This window comes from Canis aureus, chromosome 20, assembly GCF_053574225.1.
Source record: "Canis aureus isolate CA01 chromosome 20, VMU_Caureus_v.1.0, whole genome shotgun sequence".
Lineage (NCBI taxonomy): Eukaryota > Metazoa > Chordata > Mammalia > Carnivora > Canidae > Canis > Canis aureus.
In genome coordinates, this window is record NC_135630.1 from 45305114 (window position 1) to 45328842 (window position 23729).

Genomic DNA, 23729 nt, shown 5'->3' on the forward strand with positions numbered 1-23729 from the left:
TACATTTTGTGCATATGCCTTTTTAATAAGTCTCCTTATTCCCAATTTCCAATCTTTCTCTTTCCCAGCCTCTGACGAATCAGCATAGCCATTTTATTCACCCACAAATGAATGTATAGTCTTACCTAGGACCACTTCTCCTTCTAAACAAAACAGATAGCCAGAGGCACTGTCCACTAGGAGGGTTTCAAATCTTTCAAGTCCACTCTTGAGTGGTAGTAGTGTATAACAGCAGTCACTTGTCAAGTCAGCCCAACCATGTATCAAATATGGCCCTTTTCCTCCTCTGCCAACTGGTCTTAGGAATCTCCTTTCCCCCTTCTACCCCATACATGGTCGTAAGTTTGAGCTGAGGAGCAATGGAGCACCAGTAGTGATGACAAGGGGCTCTTGAGAGTCTTGATTATCTAACTTACTTGGGCCTTTTTCTATTCATGCCCAGTTCCAAATGTACCACCTACTATCTAATGATAGATTGCTTTTGACTCTTGTAATTTGGTGGATCTGACAAAACCCAGCACATAATGGGAAGGTCTGACCACATGGTCACTTGGTATCCTGTAGTTAGGTGCTTTATCTCCACCAGGGCCCTGTAGCAAGCCAGGGGCTATTTACTGAATGGTGCATAGTTTTCTGTTTTAGATGGCATGGCTATGAGGACCATGTTATGATTCTCCTATTGAGGCCTCCTATAAACTCCACATGGCACCTTTTCCACCAATATAATTAAAACCATAGGTTCTGCTGCTTGAACCATAGCCTGGACCTGGTGAAGAGCCCTCTCCTGTTCTAAGCACTACTCACACCTGACAGCATTCCATGTAGATGGGTCAGAGCAGTATTCTGTGAAGTAGTCTGTTAAGAGATATTAGTTCCATATATTCTAGACTTGGAAGGTAAAAATAAACTAGGATATTATTATTACACTTTTTGAATGTCTTATAAAAAGTGGGGCAACCATAAAAATGTTATGGAGGAAATCTCTTTAATCCAGAATCATGAACACAGCACAGTGCTTTCTGCAAATACTGCTGTAGAAATTGTCAGTGTGAAAGGAAAGAATCCCAGTGAGCAAATTTTTTAGGATGCTCTTCAATGAAAAGTTTCTTAAAAGCCATTCCAACTTTCTTTCCTATCACCTTAACATAAAAGTGAAAAAAACCAAAAAAAACAAAAAAACCAAAAAAACCCAGAACCTTTAGTATTTCCAATAATAAAGTTACATACACATTTTCAAAATCTATTTTGTACATGTTTAGCCTTACCATGACTGCTTGCCTTGTTAACTATTTTGGTGATGGCAAAAAGAAAACACAAGAACTTTGGAATTAGTATTTTAATGCTTCTGGGAAATTCAGTTAGGTCTGGTTCTGAAGGAAATATTTAGATATGGAGGCTAGGACTAATAACCAGTTAGAGCAGCAATAAAGCTGTGTGCGCATGTCAGTGGTTTTCCTGCAAATTGGAAATGTTTCCTATCCCAAACTCAGTCAGGTGACAATCTAGATGCAGGAGTGTGTTACTGTATAAAGCATGTTTGAGTTACTTATTTAAAGAACACTCATACAGAGATATGTCTGCCTGAATATGTTGAAAAGTAGAGTGCAGGCATCCCCTCAATTTACTGCACTTTGCTTTACTGTGCTTCACAGATACTATATCTTTTACAAATTGAAGGTCTGTGGCAATTCAGCATTCAGCAAGTCTATCAGCACCATTTTTCCAACAGCATTTGCTCACTACATGTCTCTATGTCACATTTTGGCAATTCCTGCTATATTTCAAATATTTTCATTATTATATTTGTTATGGTGATCTGTGATCAGTGATCTTTAAAGTTACTATTGTAACTGGCTTGGGGCACCACAAACTACGCTCTTATAATGGCAAACTTAATAAATGTGTGTTCTGACTTTTCTATCTACCAGCCATTCCCCCATCTCTTTCTCTCTCCTCAAGCCTCCCTATTTCCTGAGACACAACAACATTGAAATTAGGCTAATTAATAACCCTACAATGGCCTTTAAGAAGTACTCAAGTGAAAAGAAGAGTCACATGTCTTTCATTTTATTTTTTTTTTTTAAGATTTACCTACCCATTTTAGAGAGAAGGTGGGGGGCAGGGTCAGAGGGAGAAAGAGTCTCAAGGAGACTCTGCACTTAGTGTAGAGTCCAATATGACCCTGAGATCATGACCTGAGCCAAAACCAAGAGTCGGGCACCCAAATGACTGCCACCCAGGTGCTCCTATTTATTTTAAAAGGTGGGAGGAGGAGCAGAGGGAGAGAGAATCTTCAGCAGGCTCAATGCCCAGCATGGAGCCTGATGTAGGGCTTGCTCTCATAACCCTGAGGTCACGACCTGAGCTGAAATCAAGAGTTGGACACTTAACTGACTGAACTACCAAGGCACCCCACATGTCTCCAATTTAAGCTTAGTGAGGAGGGCATATTGAAAGTCAAGATAGGCTGAAAGCCAGGCCTTTTGTGCCAAACAGTCAAGTTGTAAATGTGATGCATTTAAATATGAAATTTAAATGTGAAATGTAAATGTGAAAAGTTATTGAGGGAAATTAAAAGTGCTACTCCAGTGAACACTTAAATGATAAGTAAGCAGAACAGCCTTATTGCTCATATGGATAAAGTTTTAGTGGTATTGACAGATCAAAGCAATCACATTTCCTTAACCAAAGCTTAAACAAGGGCAAGGCTCTAGGACTCTTCAATTCTTAGAGAGGTAAGGATGCTACAGAAGAAAAGTTGGGAGCAAGCAGAGGTTGATTCACGAGGTGTAAGGAAAGAGGCCATCTCTTTAACATAAAAGAGCAAGGTGAAGCAGCAAGTACTGACGTAGAAGCTGCAGCAAGTTATATAAAACATTGAGCTAAGATAACTACTGAAGTTGACAACACTAAACAGATTTTCAATGTAGACAAAATAGTCTTCTATTGAAAGAAGACACCTCTAGGAATTTCAGAGCTAGGGAGAAGTCAATGCCTGGCCCCAAAGCTTCAAAGGACAGGCTGACTCTCTTGGTAGGGGCAAATGTAACTGGTGATTTAAAGTTAAAGCATTGGGTGATGCAGCTACTAGGATAGGCTCCATCCTAGAACCCTTACAAATTATGCTCAACCTCTGTCTGTGGTCCATAAACAACAAAGCCTGGATGAGAGCACATCTATTTTCAACATGGCTTACTATTTTAAGCCCACTGTTGAGACCAACTGTTCAGAATAAGAGATTCCTTTAAAAATGTTACTGCTCATTGACAATGCTGCTTGTCACCCAAGAGCTCTGATGGAGATGTGCAATGAGATGAATGTTTTTGTCTGCTACCAGAATATCCATTCCATAGCCCATGGATCAATGGGTAATTTTGACTTTCAAGTCTTATTATTTAAGAAATACCTTTCATAAGGCTACAGCTGCTATAGATAGTGATTCCTCTGATGGATCTGGGCAAAGACAATTGAAAACCTTCTAAAAAGGATTCACCATTCCAGATGCCATTAAGAACATTCATGATTCATGGGAGGGGTCAAAATATGATGAACAAGAGTTTGGAAGAAGTTGATCCCAACCCTCATGGATGACTTTGAAAGACTCAAACTTCATTAAAGGAAACGATAAGAGAACTAGAATTAGAAGTGGAACCTGGAGGTGGCTGAATTGCTGCCTTTTTTTTTTTTTTTCCCCCTTTCTTTCCAATGCATCAGAAAAAACACTGGCTAATGGTTCAGCTAGATCAATAAGGTTAATCTAATGGGGAAAAAAGTTATGTTATCAGCTGTGTTTGTTATTGCTTCTACCTTATGATAAAAATTTAATGGATAAGGAGTTCCTTCTTATGGATGAGCAAAGAAAATGGTTTCTTGAGATGGAATATACCCAGTGAAGATGCTGTGAAGGTTGTTGAAATGACAACAAAGGATTTAAAATATTACATTAATTTGTTGATAAAGCAATGGCAGGGTTCCAGAAGATTTCAATTTCGAAAGAGGTTCAATTGCGGATAAAATGCTACCAGTGTCACATGCTACAGAGAAATCATTCACGAAGGAGTCAATTGATGTAGCAAACTTCATGGTGGTCTTATTTTAGGAAATTGCCACAGTCACCCCCAACTTTTAGCAATTACCACTGTGATCAGTCAGCAGCTCTCAACATTGGGACAAGACCCTCTATCAGCAACAAGATTATGACTGGCTGATAATGGTTAGCATTCTTTAGCAACAAAGTGCTTTTATTTATTATTATTTTTAAAGATTTATTTATTTATCTTAGAGAAAGAGAGAGAGAGAGAGGGAGAGAAAGAGCATGGGGAAGGGCAGAGGGAGAGAAAAACTTTAGCAGACTCCTCGCTAAGCTCAGCCTGATGCAGGGCTTGATCTGATGACCCGGAGATCATGACCTGAGCTGAAACCAAGAGTTGGACGCTTAACCAACTGCGCCACCCAGAGGCCCTAGCAAGGATGTACTTTTAAATTAAGGGATGAACTTTTTTTTTTTTTTAAAGAAAATAATGCTGGGACGCCCAGATGGCTCAGAGGTTTAGCGCCGCCTTCAGCCCTGGAGTCCTGGGATTGAGTCCCAGGTCAGGCTCCCTGTATGGAGCCTGCTTCTCTCTCTGCCTGTGTCTCTGCCTCTCTCTTTCTGTGCCTCTCATGAGTAAATAAATAAAATCTTAAAGAAAAAATTATGGCATTGCATACTTAAGAGACTATAGTATAAACAACTTCTATATGCACTGAGAAACCAAAAAAACTCATTTGATTTGCTTTTAGATATTCACTTTATTGTGGTGGTCTCGAAATGATTTGTAGTATCTCCAAGGTATGCTTGTAGTTAACTTGAAAACTATTTCAGTAAAGATCTAAACTAGAAAAATGGATTAACTCTTTTGAAGCTGAAATAATCCATCAGTATATGTAATCTTATTTTATTTTTCATGATTTAAAAAAAAATTCATTTATTTATTCATGAGACACAGAGAGAGAGAGAGAGAGGAGAGAGAGAGAGAGAGAGAGAGAGAGAGAGGCAGAGACACAGGCAGAGGGAGAAGCAGGCTCCATGCAGGAAGCCTGATGTGGGACTTGATCCCGGGTCTCTGATCAGGCCCTGGGCTGAAGGCGGTGCTAAACCGCTGAGCCACCTGGGCTGCCCCTTAATCTACTTTTTAAAAGCAGATTAGGAAAAAGGCATAGGGTTAAAAATGATGTACTGTTTATATCTGTTCAGACCTCTCTGAGTGCATACACATATTTGGATAGGTACATGTAATTTTCCGTGAATAGTGTGACGTGGTGTCTAGGTTAGGGTCCTGGTGGGAAACACATGGCACACTCAGGAGTGCTATGCTTGAAGATAGCTTTGTGAAGAGGTCATAAACAAAGCTTTGGGAAGCTTTAAAGAAAACCACAAGGGATGGTAATGTACCCTACTAGAACTAATGAGTATAGGAAGCTATTACCACCTCTAGACCTGAAGGGGCAAAGAGAGACAGTAGTAACTGGAACTTGAGAAGCTGTGGCTATACAGGAGCTGAGACTTTTGCTCAGTGCAAGGTGTGGCCTTCAGGAGAGGACAGAAATCTCAAAATGTGGCTCAGCAGAGAAGGAAAATAAATATCCTGACTTTTCTCTTCTCCTTGCATTCGATCTCCTGTTAATGCTTTCCAACGACCAAATCCAATTAGAAGCTATTGAGAAGGGAGGGCAATTGATGCAGTCTATAGAAGTTGGACTCCCAGAGAAGAAGGGGGAAAACAAAGAATGCCCAGCTCTCATACAGAGCTTTCAATAACAATGACTACACATACATGAAGTCCTAGCTTTGCATGGTTCAGATATACACAGCTTTCAGTTACTACTGTTCCGTTAAATTACACGTCTTTGAACAACATGGTTCAAATTCCAGTTATCATGGCATATTAACAATGAGTAATTGCATAAAATACAAACTTCACTGTTAGCTTTCCAGTCTACAAATCACTCTGCAAATAATAAATGTTCATCATATTTGTAACCAATCATGTCACTTCTTTCAAAGCTTGCCAGTGGTTACTGCATGTTGTTCAGTTCATACATGTTGTTCAGTTTTTTTTTTTTAAAGCTAGGTGCATTTCTTTACTGCATTCCTACCCCCCCACACATATTCCCATATCACCCTCCCTTCTTCCTTGCTGCTAGTATGAAGGGAGCCAGGGAAGACAAGGGGAGGGACGCTTGCAGCCCTTGGACAGCAACAGATACAGCAAAGTATATAGTTGTGTTGCCTCCTTGTCCCCATTAATGAACCCATGTGACTTTTTAGAAAAGCAGGTAATTCAAAGAGGGAACTGGCCAACAAAGATGAAAGTAATGCAAATAAAAACAGAAAAGAATATTTTAACAGTCTAAATATTTCCAGATATGTCAATTATATCTCAATAAAGCTGGAGGAATTAAAAATCCCTTCCCCCTTAAAATACACCTTCCAGAGCTTGCAGGAGCTTGTCTGCTGAGAAATAAGTTTTATATGACTCATATATAGTAATATACTATATAGAAACATTTACTTCAAAGGAAAAAAAAAATTAGAGGTCCTGAACTCATGTTTCAGCCTGAGTTAACAAAGTTTTATTTCATAAAGTGCTCTTAGCTATAAGTTACAAAGAAAAAAGAAATCCAAAGTACAGGAAGTTATGCAATCCAAGAGATAGTCCAAGGCAAAAGCCTCAAAACAAATTTGACTCTATCCCAGAACTCATGCAATAGCCAGAGAGAACTTCCTATGGAGCCTGCTATCCTCAGCCACTGTAAAAGCCAACTGGCCAACAATTCAGTATGAAAACTACTGGGCTAGGAGGTAGCATTTACTCATTATTCATATATTATTTTCTTCTTTCACATTATAATCATCCTCCTCAAGATGGTCCATGGTGAGAGGGCACCTGGGTGGCTCAGTCCATTAAGCATCTGCCTTTGGCTCAGGTCATGATCCTGGGGTCCTGGGATCGAGCCCCGCATTGGGCTCCCTGCTTCTCCCTACCCCTACTCCTACTCTCTCAAATAAATAAATAAATCTAAAAAAAAAAAAAAAAAGGTCCATGGGGTTTACATGTGATAACTCCTTTTATGTCAAGAACAAAACCAAAATAAAATCAGGCAAAAATAATTTTGTAGGATAGTATGATAAAGCATTTATTGGAAGCATAAATGATGGCATAATTCTCACCAAAGAATATATGAACAAAAATGGGCACAAATGAGGTAAGAACTAATTAGAAATTTTATTTTTTATTTATTTTTTTTGTTTTTTTTTAATTAGAAATTTTAGAAATGAAAAAGTCACTAAAAATATGCAATAAATGGGGTTAATTTTAGATTAAGCATATTTGAAGAGTAATTAAATAAATTAGAAGACCATGTTGAAAGCCTCAGAAGAACACAGAACACAAAGATGAAAAATATGAGAAAAGTTAGAGACCCAACAGAAGAGTTAGAGGCCCAAATTTAGCAAATTGGAGTTAAAAAAAAAATGGAGCAAATGGTAAGAAGCAATATTGAAGATACACTTGCTGAGAATTTTTCATACTGAAAAACAGATGTGGGTCTTTGACAAAAAGCATATTCATTACTGAGCAAGATGAATAACTGTCAAACAGATGACAAATTGGTAGAATATCAAAGATAAAGAGGCAACTTAAAAGCTGCCAAGGAAAGAGGACAGATTATCTACAAAGGAAAAACAACTATACTGACAGTAAACTGTTCATAAACAGCAAGAGAATTTTTAAAAATTTCATTTATTTATTCATGAGAGACACAGAGAGAGAGGCAGAGACATATGCAGAGGGAGAAGCAGGCTCCCTGTGGGGAGCCTGATGAGGCACTAGATCCCAGGACCCTGGGAGCGAAAGCAGATGGCTCAACCACTGAGCCACTCAGGCACCCTGACAGCAGAGAATTTAATGGTGCTAAGGGAAAGATAACTGCCAACCTGGAATTTTATACTGAGTCCAACTATCATTCAAGAGGACAGGACACATTAATGTTTATAATCATTAATCAACAGGCTCTAACTTAAAGAAATACTAAAGGGGGAACTACAGAGAGAAAAATGAACACAGATGAAATGTACAGATAAAAAATGTCACACAAGTTTATAAAAAAAAAGTCAGTATATCAACTAGACTATAAGAAAGAAAACTGAAACTTAGTCTTAGCAAACTAGGGGAAAAAACCTTAAAGAAAGCATAAGGAAGGAAAATGATATAAGAGCAGAAATTAAAAAACAAACAAGAAAACATAAAGAGGATCAATAGGATCAAAAGCTAAATATTAGGTGAAGAGATTTAAAGGAAATACATAAATGTTTAATAAGATCTTAAGGATTAATGAAAGAGAAAAAAAAGGTACAAGAAGATGAGGTTAAAACTTTTTAAAATCCTAAGAGAATACTGTGAATCTTATCCTATTAAATATAAAACTTTCTAAATCAAACCTTTTTTTTTTTTTTTTTTTTTTAAGATCACATTTATTATTTAGAGAGAAAGAGAGCATGAGTCTGTGTGTCAGCAGGGAGGCTTGAGGGAGAGGAAAGGAGAATATCAAGCAGACTTCTCAATGAGCGCAGAGCCTGACTGGGCCTCCATCTCACAACCCATGTGAGAGTTCCTCCCCACAGGAAGCCTGACATTATGACCTAAGCTGAAATCAAGAGTCAGATGCTTAACTGACTGAGCCACCCAGGTGCCCCTCAACAAACCTTTTCAAAAATCAGAGGCTAGGACACCTGGGTGGCTCAGTGGTTGAACGTCTGTCTTCAGCTCAGGGGGTGATCCTGGAGTCCCGGATTGAGTCCCATATTGGGATCCTTGTGAGGAGCCTGCTTCTCCTGTCTCTGCCTCTCTGTGTCTCTCATGAATAAATAAATAAATATAAAAAAATCAGAGGATGTTATCTCATAGATATTCAAACTGGAAAAAAATATATAAAAAAGAAAACAATGGCTATAAACAGAGACAGAAAATCCTAAGTATAAAATTAGTAACTATAAGTGGACTGTAAAAGTTAAGAATGTATATTATAGTCTCTAGAACAATCACTAAAAAACAATACAAAGAAGTTCAATTAAAATACCAATAGGAAAAAAAATTCCAATAGGAAAATGAAATACTAAAAAATATTTAGATTCATTAAAAAAAGACAAGAAAAGAAAAATAGAGGAACAAAAAACAGAAGAGGCAAGTAGGAAACATTAAAGGTAGATACAAACCTAACCATGTAAATAACTACATTAAGTCTTTTGGGATAAACTTCCCAATTAAAATGTAGAGATCGGGGACGCCTGGGTAGCTCAGTGGTTGAGTGTCTGCCTTCAGCTCAGGTCATGATCCTGGGGTCCTGGGATTGAGTCCTGCGTCAGGCTCCCCACAGGAAGCCTGCTTCTCCCTCTGCCTGTGTCTCTGCCTCTCATGAATGAATAAATAAAATCTTAAAAAAAAAAAAAAAAGGAAGACTCAAACTTAATGTGCCAATTCTCCTCAAATTGATTTATAGAATCAATACAATCCAAGTCAAAATCTTAGCAAACTTTTTTGAAAATAAATTGATATGATGATATAAAAATTTAAATGAGAAGTCACAGGACTTAGAATAATTCTGGAAAGAGGAACAGGACTGTAAGATTTATACCCTGATTCAAGATTTACTTAAAGCTGCAAAAATCAAGACATTGTAGTACTGGTACAAAGAAAAGACAATATAAATCAATGGAATGGAAGAGAGAGTTTAGAAATAGATCCATATATATAGGATCAACTCTTTTCTACAAAGGTGCTAAGATAATTCAACAGGGAAAGAACCTTGACCCCTACAAATACCATTTACAAAGATTAACTCAAAATGGATCATAGACCTAAATGTAAGAGCTCAAATTACTAAAATTATAGAAGAAAACATACGAGAAAACACTTGTGACACTTGATGAAGCAGAGATTTATTAAACAGATCACAAGCACAAGCATAAAATTAAAAGCTTTTGCTCTTTAAAAGGCAGTTAAAGAAAAAAAAAAAGGCAAGCCACAGACTAGAAGAAACTAGCTGCCAAAAATACACTGTCAGAGAGTTCATATTCAGAATATATAGAGCTCTTACAACTGAAGAAGACAATCAACTCAATAAAAGAAATGGGCAAAAGATAGGAAGACACTTCCACAAAGATACAGATATGGCCAATAAGCACATGAAAAGATGCTTAACATCATCTGTCAGGAGGGAAATGCAAATTAGAGCCACAATGAGATACAACTATACAATCACTGCAACAGCTAAAAGGAAAAAAAACCTGACATTTCTAAGTTTGGCGATAATGTGGAACAGCTTAAATTTTTAGTCCCTGCTGGTGGAAATACAAAATGGCATAGCTACTTTGGCAAACAGTATGGCAGTATCTTACAAAGTTAATTAAACATACACTTCTCATATTAGAAATTTCACTCCTAAGTATCTACCTAATACAAATGAAAACATGTCAGACTCCTGGGTGGCTCAGCAGTTTAGCATGTCTGGCTCAGGGCATGTTCCCAGGGTTCTGGGATGGAGTCCCACATAAGGCTCCCTGACTGTCCCTCTGTCTGTCTCTCTGCCTCTCTCTGTCTCTCATGAATAAATAAAATTAAAAAAAAAAAAAAGAAAACATGTCTACACAAAGACATTCAATGTTCATAGAGGCACTATTATAGATTAAAATCTGGACACTACTTATATGTCCCATCAACTGAATGGGTAAGTAAAATATGGCATATCTATTCTATGGAATACCACTCATCAATAAAAAAGTATACTAGTGTATCTGGGTGGCTCGGTCAGTTGAGCATTCGACTCTTGATTTGGCTCAGGTCATGATTTGAGTTGTGAAACTAAGCCCCATGCTGGGCTTCACACTGGGTGAAGATTCTCCCTCTACCTCTGTTCCTCCTCCCCGCTACAAAAAGGAAATACACTATTAATACACGCAACATGGATGAATCTCAGAAACATAATGCTTAGAGAAAGGAATGAAGCATGAAAGACTATTATATTGTTCCATTTATATGAAACGCTAGAAAAGGCAAAACTATAATGAAAGTAGATCTTTAGTTGCTAGAGGTGGAGACTGACTAGGAACTTGCTGGGGCAATGAAAATGTTCTGCAGTTTGATTATGCTGCAGGTTACTTCACTGTACAAAATCACCAAAATTAATCAAAATGATACACTTCAGTGAATTTTTGTTTTGGTATTAGAAAGCTGAATTCAGTAGTACATACGAACAAAGTATTATGTAGTGTTCAAGGAATATCTGTTCCAGAAAATTATCAGGATTCTCTATTACTGTAATCTACCATATTCAAAACTAAAAGAAAAAAATTGCAGCGAACACGGAAAAAGTATTTGACAAATTCAACATTCATAACAAAGTCTTAACAAAAGGCATCTATTCAAAACCTACAGAAAATATCAGTCTTGAGACTTGACATGTATTTAAATTAAATAAAAACAGGAAAAGCATGGCCCCATGCTTTTATTCAACATTCTACTTGAGGACTCAACCTAATGCAATAAGTAAATGATGCAAGAGTTAGACAGAAAGAGCTAAAACTCCTTTCCTTAACTGCCAGACACTATTCTATGTGCCAGGCACTGTTCTAAGGGTTTCACTTTTTAAACCCTACAATAGTCCCATGAAATAGGATTACGCAGATGAGGAAAGTTGAGGATAAGCAAGTTACCCAAGGTTATACAGATAGTGAATAGCAAAATCAGGATGCGAATCCAGTCAGTATAGACACAGAACACATAACTTACTCCTGTGCTATCCTTACCATTAGTCTACTTTGAAAATACACTCAGTACGAAGTATACAACTAAGAGTTCAGGTATGTTGCTGCACACACAAAAACCCCCATAAAAACTGGTAACTGATAGTATTCTTATGCCTTAGTAACAAACAACTTAAAAATCTAATAGGAAAAAAGATCCCATTCCCTATAGAAAAAAAAGTAGTAAGATACTCTAGCATAAAGTAAAAATTAAAAAACAACTTTGAAGGAAAATAAAGAGTACCAATGTATTTTACAATTAAAGAAAAAATACGAGAAATGAAGGGATAGACAATGTTCAGTCACTGGAAGACTAAAGAGAAGAAAATTCCAAGTCTTTCAAATTGTTCTACAGATTTATGGCAATTCCAATCAAAATCCCAGAATATATATATCAAATAAATCTGCAAAATAATACGAGACATGTTTGGAATACTTCATAATACAAAAATTAAATAAAAAATGTCGTATCATTTTAAGACTTTACAGACCTTATTTTGAAAGAAACTATGATTCTATAAATTTGAGAATAGCTTTAGGCTATTTTAGGGCCTGGGAGTTAATACAGAAAAAGATGGTTAATAGTCCATTTATTCTTGGGGTAGCTTAAACTTATTCAATAGTTTTGGAGTGCCTACTAAGTGCCTTCATATTCTAGTAGAATATGAAGGAGATAGTCTAAAAATTGAGTCTCTACTTTCTCAGAGGCTTATAATCTAGACTATGAAATATTAATTTTCATAAAAAGTAGTGGGTAGATGTTTATGGGCCAGGAGTAATGTCCTACCTTTCTGACTTCATTATTTTCTGCATTATTTTTTCTTTTCCTGTAGGAAAATATCCATTTTATTTCTGTCCATTACATGTTTTTCACTGTAAAATTAACATTAGCATCAACATAGTTAATACTCTAGTGGGAAAGTATTCCTAATTGTAATTCGTACACAAAAGTTTCTTTTTGGTAGGGAAAATGATAGTGCATTTCAATGAAATTTCACTAAATATTAGTACCAGTTAAAAATGAAACAAAATTCTGCAATATTTTAAAATCTATGTGAAATAAACTATTAAGTAACCCAAGCTTTCAGTTTTAGGAATTCTACCCTCTTATATCCATCTGAACTTATATCCTGATATATGTTATCAATATATCAGCTTTCATTTATTTTTAGGCATTTACATGAACTAAAGTACTTTTTCTTTTTCCAAATTATAAATGTCAAAACCAGTTACAAAATCAGACTGCCATGAAGTTACACAAAGACAACGATGACTAGCTTTAAAATTTTATTGAAATTCAAGTTAGAATTTAACAATTTAATACAGCATTATATTGGATATCTTCTAACCAGTATTCTCACCTGCTTTACAGGATTTCAGGGCACAACGTTAAAGAATTGATACTTTCTGCCTAATTTTCCATGAGATGCCAATTATACAATCATTAAAATCTTAGATGCTTCCCTAAAATTACCCTTATTTCAATGTTAGAATTTAAAAAAATAAGCTCAAATATTGAAAATTTAAGACATTAATATTGTAGCCACTATAATATAGAAAAAAAAACTTTACACAATCTGTTTAAAATTAACATTTACTGTAGTAATGCAGTATGAATTTTTAACGTAACCACATGAATTTTTCATTAAAATGTTCGACCATTTCCTACTGAAGCATGTCCAAAGTTATAAAAATCTTCTGTCTTAAAGTGACCTATATTGCATTAATCCAAAGTAACTGTGGCACTTGAGATAAGACATTTATTCCATTGTATATTTTAACTAGCTAAGGGATAGCCTGATCAATAGCAGGTTACTGGAAAGAATAAAAAAAAGCAAGGCTTCTTTAAGGAGTGAGTCGTTTAGGATCCCGGGGGAACATTGACGTCTGACGAACATTGTGCAATCCCAAAAAAAGCATCGTCACTCGTTCTAACCCTGGGGAAAAAAAAAATAATTAACTCCTTTTCTGAAAACCTTTCAGGGTCTTACTTATTGAAACTACTATCACAGTATCATTCAACAAAGTACTATTATTTTGGGTTTATTTCAAATGGACTGATTTGGAGTGCCTAAGTGGCTTAGTGGTTCAAGCATCTAATTCTTGATTTCTGCTCAGCTCATGATCTAAGGGTTTAGAATTGAGCCCCATGTGGCTCTGTACTGGACATGGAGCCCATTTAGGATTCTCTCTCCCTCTTCCTTTGCTCCCTCACCCTGTGCCCCCATGCACACTTTTGCTCTAAAATAAATAAATATTGGGTATGATTCAGAAATGGAAAAACAGAAATGATGCTGGTTGTGGGAAGGATTAAATGAGATATCCTTAAGTTGTCTGGATTCTGTGAACTACAAAAATCGTCTAAATGTCCAAAACTTATAATTTAAACAAACACAAAAAACCCATTTTATAAACCTATCTATATTTGGGGCATCTGGGTGGCTCAGCTGGTTAAGCATGCAACTTCTTGATGTCGGTTCAGGTCATGATCTTGGGGTTGTGAGATAAGGCCCCCATACTGGGCTCAGGCACTGGGCATGGGCCTGCTTAATATTCTCTATTTCTCTCCCTCCCCTTGAGCTCTCTTAAAAAAAAAAAATATATATATATATATATATATTTATATAGGTGTATATATATGTATTTTCAAATGGGGCCAAAATCTTTTTTTTGGGGGGGGGGGGGTCCAAAATCTTAATAGTCCAGGCCATCACTATAAGATGAGAGCCATAAACTTGTTCAAGGAAGATTTTATTTATTTATTCATGGGAGACACACACACACACACAGAGGCAGAGACATAGACAGAGGGAGAAGCAGGCTCCAGGCAGGGAGCCTGATGTGGGACTTGATCCTGGGACCAAAGGATCAGGCCCTGGGCTGAAGGTGGCGCTAAACCACCCGGGCTGCCCTAACGCTTTTTTTTTTTTTTTTTTTAAGAGTTTATTTATTTATTTGAGAGACAGCAAGTGCGAGCATGAGCAGGGTGGAGTAGAGGGAGAGGGAGAAGCATCCCAGACCCTGGAATCATAACCTGAGACAAAGACAGATGCTTAAATGATGAGTCACCCAGATGCCTGAGAATTAACATTTTTAAGAAAAGATTTTATTTATTTACTTGAGAGAGAGAGAGAGAGCGCACAGGCAGAAGGGAGAAAAGGGGAGAGGGAGAAGGTTCCCCATTGAGTTGGAAGCCCAATGTGGGACTTGATCCCAGCCACTCTGGGATCATGGCCTAAGCCACCAAGGTGCCCCCCAAATTAACATTTTTATTGTTATACCTTACAAAAAAAAAAACAACTGCAGATATTTGAACCTCGTATTATAGTAATCTAATATTAATCTTAAAATAAAAACACCATATCCCAGGACGCCTGGGTGGCTCAACGGTTAAGCATCTGCCTTTGGCTCAAGACATGATCCTGGAGGCCTGGGATTGAGTCCCACATCGGGCTCCCTGCATGGAGCCTGCTTCTCCCTCTGCCTGTGTCTCTGCCTCTCTCTCTATGCCTCTCATGAATAAGTAAAATCTTAAAAAACAAAAAACAACCCCCCCCCACATCCCCACTCAGAAAATGAGTGGTATTTGATATTCATTCAAATGTCCTTCACAAGTATGATTAAAATTTACATTGTCAATCAGTCACGAAAATTTGGAAAATACAAATGCACATTACTGAATACTTTAAGAGAAAATAGCTGTCAATCTCCCACTAAAAATTAAACTATATTTCCAATGTAGCACTGTTTGTAATACAAAAAAAGGTTGGTATCAATCTACATGTCCATCAGTTAAGAAGGTGATAACAAGATTATGGTGTACCCTTTCAATGGATTGATTCTATGTAGTGTTAAAAAGACTGAAAAAGTCTTTAAGAATTGATAAGGAACACAGCAGCCCAGGTGGCTCAGCGGTTTAGTGCCGCCTTCAGCTCAGGGCCTGATCCTGGAGATCCGGGATTGAGTTCCATGTCAGGCTCCCTGAATGGAGCCTGTTTCTCTGCCTCTCTCTCTGTGTCTTTCATGAATAAATAAAACAAATCTTAAAAAAAAAATTTGATAAGTTACAAAATATAGTGAGAAATGCAAGGTATTGAATAATTTAAACAGTATGCTACAACTTGTGTAAAAATATTTTTAAAAGTGTATTTTTACATATGCAAAGATTATCTTTGCAAAAGTAAAAAGAAAAAACTAGAAACAACAGTTTTTTATAGGGAGATGAATTCACATTCTTCTATACCTTTCAAAAAAATTTTTAAAGTATAGTACCTATTCACCAACCCCCTCCAAAAAACAACAAACAAAAATTTTAACAAATCTATACATTCAGAATTCAGAGTCTTTGATACGGACATACAAAATTGAGCTAAACATTCACTCTTCCTATTTATCTTTTTAAGTGATCTGTACACCAATTATAGGGCTCAAACTCACAACCCTGAGGTCAAGAGCTGCATGCTCCACTGACTAAGCCAGCCAGTCACCCCTTACCCTTTTTAAATCAGAGTGGTATCTTACATGTATTTTAGAAGTGACCCGAAAAGTCAATGAAATGTTACATTACAAAAAAATTTGGGAGCAATCTGAGCTAACTTGTGGGAGAGCTTTAATTTGGGGTGGTCCAAATGAACTCATGGATGCATAAAGTAGGATACTCAATTTATAAGAAATTTTGCTTCTAAACTCTTCAGAGAATAACAATGGCTAGAAATTATAGTATTTTAGAACATACAAATTACCTGTTTGTTTTGTTCCTTGGAAATCAAATATTCATTCAGTTGCAATTCATTCATTCAGTTGCAAAATGAATGAATTATTCATTGAATTATAACAAATTATAAAATTTGTTATAATTCAAATTTGTACTATATTTAGCACGTATGGGCTTATTTGTAAGCAATCACAATAAACAAAATTTAGTTTTTGGATCCAATGCTGAAGAAATTTAGCTAGAAGTGAATGAACACTTTGCCAAATGAAATCTGGGTTGGAAATACATTGTCATAATATTAAAATAATATTACCAATGCCTCCGCCGGCATGAGGAGGGGCTCCAAAGCGGAAGGAATCAATGTATGCCTTAATTTTCTCCAAATCTAGAAAAAAACAGAAAAAAACTCAAAAACCAAATGTAACTTATCATCTTATTTAGTGACTTTTAGCAATTATTGTTCAGTAAAGATTAGAACAAATGATGATATTTCTGAGAAGTCTTTAAAAGGTTTAAAATGTGTTGCTTTCACAATATACATTACTCTCCCGCATATCTCTGTTTACCAATTCCATGATGTAAGGCTCGCTCTGTTAGCAGCTGAGGATCATGTATTCTTTGAGCTCCTGATAGTATTTCTTCTCCTCTCATGAACATATCGTAAGAGTTGGACTGTTTCTTCAGGGAAAAACAAACACACAAGAAAAGACCACTTTTCAACTGACTGTCATTCCACTTCCATTACTCATGAGAAAAAAAATCTCTTGCACAAAGAGCAAGTCCATTTTCCCCTCTATTAATGATGCAATCTGCTCCAATGAGCACAATTTGTTTCTCTAACACAAGATTAAACTAGTGAGAGCTGTATGATAACTTCTTCCTTCCCTCTATCAGATTTTATGATCCCCCTCTCCTACACTTTCGGATAACAGATCAGAGCACCATAATCTGGCTTGTAAGATGTAGTGCTGATTCTCATTTCATCATCAGAAATGTTTTTAAGTGTGATATGATTTGGGGTCATTTTTAGAACTTCAAATTATCAACAACTGTTTGTCTTTTTAATAAAAAAATTTTTTTTTATTTTTAAAAAAGTAAATAGAACATCAATTTACCATAGTTTAACTTATTCCTGTATCAGGTTTTAACTTACTTTCCCTGTCTTTTGATAAACCAATAGTTTTCAAAGTATGAGTCCTAGATCATTAGCCTCAGTAATACAAATTATCAAGATCCCCTAAGACCAACTAATCAGAAGGTCTGGTGATGGGGCCCAATTATTTGTCTTTTAAAATGCCCCCCTAGTGATTCTGATGCACACTGAGGTTTGGGAACCACTACAATGAAAAAACAGTAAAAGGCCACAAAACACAAATTAGATGAACTCTCAAGACAGAATGCTGTTTCTTAGTTCAAAGTCAATGGTAATATGATATGTTAAAGTCTGCAAGTCTAATGATACTACTTATTATTTATATGGCATTTCTTCCTCATAAATCTTCAAAAAAATTATACTTGAAAATGATTTTTAATGTAGGTTTTGGGACTAATTTTCTAGAATACTTATATTTCACAGTATCATTTTGACCTGAATTGACAGAAACTAGTAGTAATACATATAATGATAGCCCATTAAAACTGCAAATTACTGATAAAAACCATTATTCCCAGTATACAATTTAACATAGTCACAATAAGATTTTTCCTTCTTCCCCAAAACAAATTACTTAAAATAAGATTACTTACAGGATTTCTTGGGTCAGGCATGGTATAGAAAGGTCTTACAGCCAATGGATATTTATCAAGAATATAAAAGTCTGTATCATACTATAAAAAAAAAATTAAAAATTTAACAGAAGTAAAAAAGGTTAACATTTTGATAATTAACTGTCCTTTAAAAAATGTTTGGTCTTTCAAAATTACTGTAATTATACTATATATGCAGTAAGTATTCTACTTCTTTCAAGTGTCATCTGTATCCTATAGTATTTTGCCATCACGTTATAAATTCCTCCAATACTTAAATTGTAGGAGCTACTATTTATTTACTATTTCAAATATTTGTTTTCTTTTTTTTTTGACACGTAATCTCTTTCCCAATGAAAATTATGCTACAATACAATTCTTTGAATTTCATTTCTTTCCTTTGCTAATCTAATTCATTTATTCTTTCAGAAGCAATTTATTAACTTTTTGTTAAATTATCCCAAATCTCTTTGGGTTTTACAAAAACTACATTAAATCTATAAATTACTTTAGGAAAACCTGACATCTTTTACAATATTCATCTTCAAAAAAAACCTTATTTTACCAGCAATTTAAATTTTTGTGCAGACATCTAAAAGAAATTTGGTAGTTTTCTTCATATGAAAAGTATAAGTGAAATAAGTAACATTAACATGAAATTATGACATTTTTGTTACAAAGAATAGTTACTTCATAACCTAAATTTAGTTGAAAAGAAACCAACCACATTTCAACTGTTTTTACATTAAACATTTTTACTAAAACTCAAGTGTAGAGGAAGGTCAAGAGCGGACAAACTGGAATCTACTCTGCTGAAATAGCACTTTATTTTTTTTAAAGATTTTATTTATTTATTCATGAGAGACACACAGAGAGAGGCAGAGACACAGGCAGAGGGAGAAGCAGCTCCATGCAGAGAGCCCAATGTGGGACTCGATCCCGGGTTTCCAGGATCACACCCTGGGCTGAAGGCTGCGCTAAACCGCTGAGCCACCCAGGCTGCCCTGAACAGCATTTTAAAGGTATATATTCAACACTGCAGTTTCAGAAACAGGTGAGCTCTCCAGTCAGTTTTGAGTGCAACCAGTAGGAGGAGCTCAAGGACTGTTTCCATTTATACACAATTCTAATTTCTTGAAAGACTACATTAAGTTCAGCTTTTATCTCTGGAGTTTTAGAAAATGAGATAGGAAAGCAGCTTTCACAAAAGAGGCAAAAAAGAAACTCATTTGCCTTCAAGTACCATGAGTCATCAGGGGTAGCAGGGAAGGCCATTTCTAAATAATTTTAAGCCATCTTGAGGTTGTTTCTGGTTAATCTGACAGTCTAATACAGATATTACTTTTAGAGGTACCTCAGTACAACCTAGTACAAGAATTAGACACTGAGCTAATCAAACTGACTGAGCAAAGCCTGTCTGAATATTTTTCATTATGGGATCTTACCGTTTGGAAGACTGTTTACCCTGCAACTGTTCTTTAGTACCAGAATATGTTTCAGATTTAGAAAAAGAAATCTACCATGTACAAGAGACCTACCTTTTCCTTTACCAGACGACCCAACAGTTTTTCATTTGGTGTACTGAAAGACAAAAACACCCCCCCCCCCAGGAAATCAGGTGTTTGAATATCAAGTAGCAACTTAAAGAGTTTTAAGTTAATAAGGCCCCTCTCCCACTTGAAGTTCTCAAAGGATAAAAAAATTGGTCATAATACATAGTTGTCTATCCTGTTTTTTTTTTTTTTTAAGATTTTTATTTATTTATTCATGAGAGACACAGAAAGAGAGAGACAGAGACATAGGCAGAAGGAAAGCAGGCTCCATGCAGGGAGCCCGAGGTGGGACTCGATCCTGGGACTCCAGGATCACGCCCTGAGCCAAAGGCAGATGCTCAACTGCTGAGCCACCGAGGCATCCCTATCCTGCTCCTTTTAAAAAGAAGTATAATGACAACACTTAGTAGGTGCTGCTCAAAAATATTTAAATAAAATAAACAGATATAACAATTTATAGATTCAGAAAGAACATGGATGAAATAATATCCTACAATTATATATAATAAAAGTTTACTATAGCAACATAGGCTATTCTTGCCCTCTTAAGTGGCTCCACTTCAAGATGGTCTCCCATTTTGTTACTTTATCATCAAAAGTTTATAAAACAAAAATCAACATTTTCAAGTTTAAAAAAAATTTTTTTTAAAAAATTTATTCATCAGAGACATATAGAGAAGCAGAGACATAGGCAGAGGGAGAAGCAGGCTCATCTCGGATCCCAGGATCATGCCCTAAGCCGAAGGCAGATGCTCAACTGCTGAGCCCCCTAGGCATTCCAAGTCTTTAAAATTTATTTATTTATTTTTTTTATTTTTTTTATTTTTTTTATTTTTTTTAAGTCTTTAAAATTTAATAGTGTTACTATAGCTAAGAGGCTATTACTTAACTTCCATCCTAGGTAAGAACAACTGCCAAAATACTTAAGAAAATTCTGCTCAGCTTAAAATAATTAAAGAATTTATAGTTTGCCTTAAAAATGTAATTTAGCAATGAAGGAGATGCTTAAAACCATAAATGTATATTCCTGTCAAACAAAAATAAAGGGTTTTGAGCAAAATATGCTTTTAAAAAGCCCTAAAAAAAGACAACAACCGTCCTTTTATTCCTTTATCCATACCAATTATTATTATTTTTTTATCCATACCAATTATTGTAAGGGCTTAAATATTTTAAGAACCCTTGAGAAAAATGTAAGTATGGTAGATAGTATTTCTTTATTAAACTACATAATTTATTCAAAATTATAAGTTACATGACCTGAATTTAGATAACATAATACTATGTTACCAAATAAAGAACAGATATTTTTATAACTTTTGGAGATATTAATTTTGTGCCCTAATCCTGTGTGGGGATGGATTAAAACTGCTGTCTACTCTAACACCACTGATTTAGAAAGAGAGTAACATATCAGATGATAAAATCACAGGCGTACGTCCCTATATATTCTTTAAAGTGTTACAAACATGAGGGTGGTGTAGGGTCAAAAAATGGTGTGTATAAACAAAACTACTGAAGCTCGGGCAGACCATATTAAACATAATGTTTTATTTCAGATCATACATTAAACAAAACATCATATTATACATCAAAGGTAATAAAACTGAAGTTTATCAGCTAGGTGGAAAAAAAATCATTTGTTAATATACTCATTCTTTTGTATCTTAAACCTAATTACTAAAGTTTAAAAAATCACAAAGTCAAACCTCAGATCTTCTTCATCTCCCATTTCGATTCCAGCTTCCCTAAGCATAGCCAATGCTTCACAATACTCAAGTCTTAATGTTGGTTCCAAAAATTTGAATGGCTCACACGGGAATTGTTTATTCACTGTCTGAATTTCAGTTTGAAACCTATTTGTACAATGATAGAATTAATAAAAAATGTGTCATGTTCTCTCCACAAGAGGTCACTGTCACAATACATAAACATAATTTTTAAGAAAAATTTTACTAATACAAGTGAAATAAAGAGCATATAGCTTTATTCTTCTACAACTTGATACATATATATTTTTTTAAACAAAGAAACATTTTTAACATTTCACGGGGGTCACTGTATGTGCGATGATGAAGAAAGGGCGATCTGAGTAGGTTCAGGGGTGGTAGCTGCTCCATGGTCAGCCAAGTGCCTTCTCTGGCTGAACCACTCAGCCTTACAGACTCTCCTAACTATCTGGGGAACCATTCCCTAATGGCTGGCTGATATGAACCCAAAGAGTCTACTCTACATATTATTAGTTCTATCTGTTCCACTGATAATGATTTTGAAATTCAGAGGTAACTCAAAAGGAAATAGTTTTATAGCATTTTAAATTAATTATAGCATAATTAACTTTTTATAAAGGGGATGGGCAGAGGCAAGGGGAGAAAAAGAATCTTAAGCAAGCTCCATGCTCAGTGCTGAGCCCGAAGCAAGCTTGATCTAACAATCCTGAGATCATGATCTGACTCAAAATCAAGAGTTGAACGCTTAACCTACTGAGCCACTCAGGCACCCCTAAAAGGAAATACTTTTAGAGAAAGTTGTCTTATGTAAGATCAGCCTCAATACAAAAATTGCCTTGGAGACTTTCAGGCTCTTCTGTAGTAGTAGTAACATCTAAGAAAAAATATATATATGGTAGGTATTGAGTACCTAACTGTCACATAAAATCATTCTTTGAATCAGTGTATGTACCAGGAAAAAGTATTAACAAGGAATTATTTACATTAAAGATGAAATTTAAATACTCAAAATATTTAACACCTTTCTTTAGTCTCCTCTTAATTTGTCACTACAGTGGGATTAAAGGATTAAAAACTTTATAACTCGTATCAGCTAATACTACTAGTGATATAAAATATCCACTTTATAAGGCATTAAAAATAACAGACTTTTTAATCCTTTAACACTTGTTATCCTCAAGGCAGACCAAATTAATGAATACTTGGTCTTATCTTTCACCGTTCCCATTATACTGTAAGTGTGTGAGTGCCAATTTCCCATTTTAATAGCCACTATAGTACAGTGTCTGGTCTTTAAATAGCAGGCATATGACAAATATTCACCATATTGAATTGTGGAAGATCATATTTTAGTAAGATTTAAAAAGTGTCTTGAAATTTTCATAATTTATAAAATTGAAAAAGCATGCTTATATTCCATGAAAACGGTAGAAATGAAAACATTATCATTTTCTGATTAAAGATTTTCATGGGAGCAAGAAGACCTTGTCACTAATTTATTCAAATCTCTATGTAATAAGGGTTAAGAAGATCCCAATAATTAATTTTTAAATTGCCTTTCTTTGCTTTGGATATTAACCGATGCATGTCTATCAATATTTTAAAATGTATTTGTATATTATTCTTCTATGAGCGATAAGTACTAAGGATATACGTGAGAGGGACATGACACAAGTCAGGTAGCCCAACTTACAACTGACTGAAAAACTTAAAATTCCTAAATGATTTATAGAATATAAAAAGAAGGCTTTTATTTCTATAAAGGTTGCCACCTTAAATCTACTTGAAAAAGTCCAGTGATGATGGTGTCTGAATCTCTAATTTATAAACAGAGATTTGATTAATCCCAAGGACCCGATTCATACTTGATCTGTTATTAAAAAAACAAAGTGGGAACTTTCATTTCCTAATATTAAAGAGAGAAAATATCAATATCCAAAATAAATGGGCTTAAGAAACGTTCTTGAATTATAAATGTGAAAAAAAATGAGAAAAATGTTCCTTCACTGGGTTTCAAAGGGTATTTTATTTTATAAGGAAACATTAGTTGTTCCATAGACTATATCTAAACGAAAGTTGCTTAAAATAAACTGTATTGAAATGTTTCAGAGAACAAAGATTTAAGAAAAGGCTGTCATCAATGT

At 35.5% G+C, this 23729-nt stretch overlaps 1 protein-coding gene and 1 non-coding gene across 3 annotated transcripts in view; both read right to left on the minus strand.

The window, feature by feature from the left end:
- Positions 1-3701: 3701 nt before the first annotated feature.
- Positions 3702-3795, minus strand: LOC144292006 (small nucleolar SNORD12/SNORD106). Its single transcript, XR_013359553.1, has one exon. It is a non-coding gene; the product is annotated as a small nucleolar SNORD12/SNORD106 (small nucleolar RNA).
- A 9321-nt stretch (positions 3796-13116) lies between these two features.
- The window catches only part of DARS1 (aspartyl-tRNA synthetase 1), a 60749-nt gene continuing 50136 nt past the window's right edge, over positions 13117-23729 (minus strand). For both annotated transcript variants that reach the window (XM_077861535.1, XM_077861534.1), the window contains 6 exons: positions 21565-21711; positions 19841-19883; positions 18303-18383; positions 17123-17234; positions 16870-16941; positions 13117-13779 (listed from right to left, as the gene is read on the minus strand). In XM_077861535.1, coding sequence (XP_077717661.1) covers positions 13688-13779; positions 16870-16941; positions 17123-17234; positions 18303-18383; positions 19841-19883; positions 21565-21711 — 547 coding nt within the window. In that variant the 3' untranslated portion in view covers positions 13117-13687. The remainder of the gene's footprint in view (positions 13780-16869; positions 16942-17122; positions 17235-18302; positions 18384-19840; positions 19884-21564; positions 21712-23729) is intronic.